Here is a 5,725-nt window from a genome sequence, read left to right on the forward strand (position 1 = left end):
ATTCGACTTCCGACTCCCAGAGAATACATTGTCTAATGTCGTGAAGGAAGTATATCAGGCCATAGTAGGCGAGTACAAGGATGAGGTGATGAAGTCCCCTATCACTCCTGGGGAATGGACAACAGTAGCCGAGAAGTTCGAGCGCCGCTGGAACGTCCCTCACGCGTGTGGTGCGCTTGACGGAAAACACGTTGCCATAAGAAAGCCAGCAAACAGTGGGAGCCTGTACCACAACTACTAGGGATTCTTCTCGATCGTGTTAATGGCACTAGTAGATGCTGATTACAACTTTTTGTGGATAGACGTGGGGGGAGATGGCTACATGTCAGATGCCATGATCTACAACGACTTCGAACTGAAAGAATGCCTCTGTGACGGTTCCATAGGTTTTCCAGTTCCTGCACCTCTGCCATACGACAACCGGGATATGCCATACTTCCTCCTTGGCGACGATGCCTTTGGTCTCCGGACTTACATGATGAAGCTCTACGCAGCGCGCAACCTGACGAAGGAACAGCGAATCTACAACTACCGCATCTCCCGAGGCCGAAGAATAGTCGAAAATGCCTTTGGCATTCTGGCACAGCGTTGGCAGGTTCTACTAGGGACTATGCAACAGCAGCCTGAGACAGCAAGGCTCATTGTGGAGGCTTGTGTTTGCCTCCACAACTTGATGAGAATGCGCTACCCGACCCTACAGAACGGAGCTCTCGACCACGAAGACGTCAACCACGAAGTTGTCCTAGGTTCGTGGAGGAACAACGCGAATATGCACGACGTGGACCGGGCTAAAGGCGCAAAGACAGCACTGCTGCGAAAAAGCAACGTGAATATTTAAAGTTATACTTTAACTCAGCTGTGGGATCAGTCCCATGGCAGGACAAGATGATATAAACATTGCCATATAGTGTACGTGGAATAAAGCAATAAAGTATATTGTGAATAAAACATATCTAGATGTTAAGAAAAGAAAAATAATTCGAGATCTTATAGTCCTTAGAAATCTATTTGTACCAAAAACAGTCTTGGAAATATTTCGTACAATGTTGTAGTATTTCGTGACGTTCTGTTAAATGTCACAGTGTCATTCGGTTCATTTTGTTAACAAAATGCAGTATATTATATACGTTTGCTACCGAATGACGTTTCGACATTTGACGGAACGTCACGAATTCCTACGAAATTGTAAGATTATTTCCAAACGTAATTGTGTTCAGGATACCTTGTAATAGATAACAAGAATTGAATAAAACCATTTTACAGAGAACTAAAACCTTATTGTCACCATCTACCTTCATTATAAGGAAAATAAACATTCATACTACATTTATATATTACAAAATATAATAGAACTGTTGAATATCATAACATAACATAACATAACATAACATAACATGACATAGATAACAAAATAAAAATAGCACTGCTTAGTATCCATCATAACATAACATAACATAGATAACAAAAACATATAGCACTGTTTAGTACCCATCGTATCATAGCATAACATATAACACAATAATAATAGCACTGTTTAGTGCCCAGCATAACATAACATCACATATATATGAAGATAATAGCACTGTTTAGTATCCATTCTAGAGTATTCACAGTTTGCCACTGTTTATAATCCAAGTACCCCAGCTCACTGGCTAGTGTCAGAGCACTGAAATGTTTGCATGAATGACTCATTGAAGATCCCGCTCAAAGAAGAGATCTCCTCGCCCCGTGGGGAGAATGTAGTTGACCCAGCAGCTGAGTGGGCAGGGTTCTGTGGGGTACTTCGTGAGCGAGGTTGTAGAGTGGTTAAGCTCGGCTCAGGGTGCATCTGAGCCTGCACCAATGTGGAACTCATTGAATCCCACACCGATGTGGTCTGAACAGTGGTCGGCCAGTTCTGGGGTGGAGGCTGCCATTGCGAGGACTGGGATGACTGCTGAGAAGAGCAATGCTGTTGCTGGTCAGGCTGCCACATTTGCTGCTGCTGTTGGAGTGGCTGGGAGCGGACCTTGTCGTGAAGGTCCAAGTACTTGTAAAGCAGCTGGCTCTGTTCCTGCTGGAACTGTCTCCACAAGCTTAGGTCCAGGTCTTCCATCACCGATTTTGCCCAATCCCCATACGTAGCCCGTTCGCTGGGACGCGCAGCTGGCTTGATAATGTCAAGCAGCGTTTCTTATAGCTGCATGGACTGGCGGCCCTTTCATCCAGGGTTCTAAGCAACATTTCTTCCTCCGCAGTGGCCCGGGATGAGGAACGCTTTGGCCTAACATCGAGGATGACAGGCCTCTTAGGCTCTTCTTGCGACGAGGTGGGAACAGACGTTGACGGCAGTTGCTGAATGTTGTCGTCATTGTCCACGGACTCGGCATCGTCGTCCACCGGAGTCTGGGCTGCCAGCTTAGCCTTCAACTGCAAAGACACAAGGGGAAACAACGATTAAGTTAGAATTTGGATTTGCCTGACGAAAATTAACTTATGCACGACAGGGCATTTAATATGCAAATAACAAAAAAATAGAATTTACGAATAATATACATTTTTGTATGTTATTTGTCCCTAATACTAGTGTACTTACACTGACGAAGGTTCTTGGCCGGACCTCATAGATGTGCGACTTTAAGAAGTCAAACTTGTCCATGATCCATATATCAAGCTCGGTGCGGTCGCCAGTCCCAGCCCCAGACTTCGGCCTTGCCAGTTTCCCATACCTGGTCCGAATGGACCGGTACCACACGGTAAGGAGGACCACTTCCTTTCCAAGTTTACGGGCCTGCTCAGCCCAGAGCGCGTCCTTCTTGCCCTTATCCTTGTATAAGGATAACTTCTTGTTGAAGAGAAGTGGGTGCTCCCTAAGCCAGTCTACCATGGCCTTCTCTTCTTCGGGCGTCAGATCACTACGCACAAGCCTGCTCCTCTTGGTTTTACGGCATGGACTGTCACATTTTGTAGCGCTGGCATTGGACTGTGTGGACTGTGTGTCCGATTCCGCTACATCATCGACGCTGGAGTCCCTTTCAGGAGATGACGCTGGTGCTGGAGATATTGAGGCTGTCCTGGCTGCTATACCTCGCCCACGCCCACGGCCCCTGGTTTTCGGCATAACGTTGCGTATAAGTTTAAAATGCGTACACGTTAAAATGCGTGACCTCAACGGATGAGAGTAAAATAATGAATGAAGCTTTCCGAAAGAACAGTGGAGTTTTATACTCGCAGCGAGGACGCCGTGGGAACGCCATGCACGCGGTAAAGTCGTGGTAGAAACGCTAAGAACGCAGTGGGGTCGCAGTGGGTTCGCCGCTGATCGCCGTATGGACGCCGCAGTGACGCCGTGTTAACTCAATAGAAACTCCAAGGACGCAGTAAGAACGCGGTAAGGTCGTGTTGGGAACGCCGTGTACATACACAGATCGCAGAGCACAGAACTCCGGTGTGACGGCTGACCGAAATCTGGATTTAGTTTAAAAAAATCATTGGCGTTCTCAATGCGACCATTGGCGTTCTCCAAAATATGACAGTTTAGGACGCGGTAAGGACGCCAGTCCGGTGTGACGGCAGTATTAGAGATTGGTCTTGGGTGACTTGGTCTTAACCATAGCACTGTCACATTATTGGCCACAGAATTGTTGCGAGCCCATTGTACAATGTAACGTGATCCCAACGAAAGCACTTCCTCCGTATTATTTTTAACCTGTGAATATTAGATGCAAAATATGTTATATTGTTTTCGTTCATTGCTTCTTACAGTATTGATTAATATTTAATTAGCCCAACCTCGGCTCATTTCTTCCTGTCAAAACTGTATTAATCTTTTCCATTCAAGTTATAAATGTTATTGATGAATAAGACATCTTTCAAGAATTTCAATAATCAATATCATTTACATCCAAAATCGTTGTTGACATTATATAAGAATTTTGTTTCATGAAATTGGTTGTTAGTATGATTGGCAGATATCGAAATAAAATTAGCTTATTTAGAAATCACTTGTCAAACACGTCCAAAAATCTGGTGAGAAATGAGATATTGCGTTCAATACTGAGTATATACATCTACTGAATATAAGACTAAAATCGAAGTATGTTGATGAATGTGTAATCTATCTTTGTTGTTTTGTGACGTTTTGAGTATCTTGTTTAATTACAAACTACTGAGCATACGACGAAAGAAAATTAGGTTATTTAGGAATCACTTGTCAATCACGTCCGGATTTCTGGTCAGAAATAAGATATTGCGTTCAATTCTGAGAAAATACGTCTACTGAAAAAAGGGTTAAAAACGAAGTATGTCTATTCATGTGTAGTCTTCCTTTGTCGGTGTGTGACGTTTTGTGTCTCTTGATTAATAACTACTGAGCTTGTCCCTGTAGTGTCCATTGTATTTTTATTCTAATTTGAATACAATATTAGGCTATTGCAAAACGGCAATATCGTATTTTAGGTTCTATAAAAAACGCGTGTACATGAGAAAAACAAAACACCAAGAGACAAAAAGGTAATTTCTTAATGCTGAGAATGGCTTACTGGATATTGCATTGCTGATATTAAACACATAAATTGTGTCTGACTGCAGTTAATGACACGTTTCGCGGGATTTTCTATCTAAACTGATCTTTACAGTCAATGTTGCAGGAAGGATTTTACACCGGATTTAAATTGCATTATTTGGCAGAAAATCATTTAGCGATTAAATTACAGAAATAACACGTTTTACTGTTGTTGTAAAAGGTGTATAAATCGCATACACGGGGCGGCCTAGGCACATCTTGCTTGAGTAAATCATTGTTGTTTGATGCATGATATACTACATAAAGCATTTACTTCTCCTATACATGTTGACTAATAATTGCCACAATCAAACCACATACACCACACACTAGTCGTGGCCTCTATAACAATGTTTCAGCCTTTGTACGCGATAAAACACTCATTGGTTATACCACCCTTGAAAAAAAAACACATGTTTACAAAATGTAAATCAATACTTTGATATATAGTTCAACCTTGTCCATACTTCGATGGTAAGATTGCATTTGACAGTTATAATATTATCATTTTAAACGATTTGGTCGTACCACGGAACAAAAAATGATATGTTAATATTTGAAATAGAAAATTACTTAAATTAGTTCGATACCATCCAATGCCACGTTTTTGACACGATGATGTTTGGTATGTTTTAACAATATGTATTTATATAAATAATGCCAAAGAAGACATACAGCAATCGTGGAATCGGTTTTGCATTATGTCCTAAGACAGATAGAGACTGGTAGGGGAGAGAAGACTGTGGTAGAAGAAATAAGAAAGGGGATACAGGTCATTGCGATGGGGAAGGCTGTTAAGTTTTGCTAAGGATTTATGCTTATATTTTCTAGGCATAACAATCGAAGTAGAGTCGACGAAGTTTCTACAAACAACACCAATCCAAAATTGTCTCGTGGAATTACAAGATGTCATCAGATAAACTATTTTCCATCCATTAACGTTCCTCTAGACAGATCATCTTCCAACAAACTTCTCCTGATGTAAACACATTATAGAAGAGAGATCCAAATGTATCAAATATATGACACGGCAGTCTCTATTTGGTATTTGGTTGGAACTATTCACCGAACGTAATTATAAATTAAGTACAACACTGTCAGCGTCCAAAGCACCGGCTAAAAGTATTTTCTAGTAAACAGCAAAAGTGCTAGAGTAATGATGTCGTTGTTGTGTGAGTTGTC

The 5,725-nt window shown here is 41.8% G+C and overlaps 1 protein-coding gene across 1 annotated transcript; it reads left to right on the plus strand.

The window, feature by feature from the left end:
* The first annotated feature begins 262 nt into the window (after positions 1-262).
* Positions 263-838, plus strand: LOC128230984 (uncharacterized). The gene has a single exon (XM_052943408.1). The coding sequence runs from the start codon at positions 263-265 to the stop codon at positions 836-838; it is 576 nt and encodes a 191-aa protein (XP_052799368.1).
* Positions 839-5,725: the final 4,887 nt, after the last annotated feature.

The sequence above is a fragment of the Mya arenaria genome, chromosome 4, assembly GCF_026914265.1.
Source record: "Mya arenaria isolate MELC-2E11 chromosome 4, ASM2691426v1".
Taxonomy (NCBI): Eukaryota; Metazoa; Mollusca; class Bivalvia; order Myida; family Myidae; genus Mya; species Mya arenaria.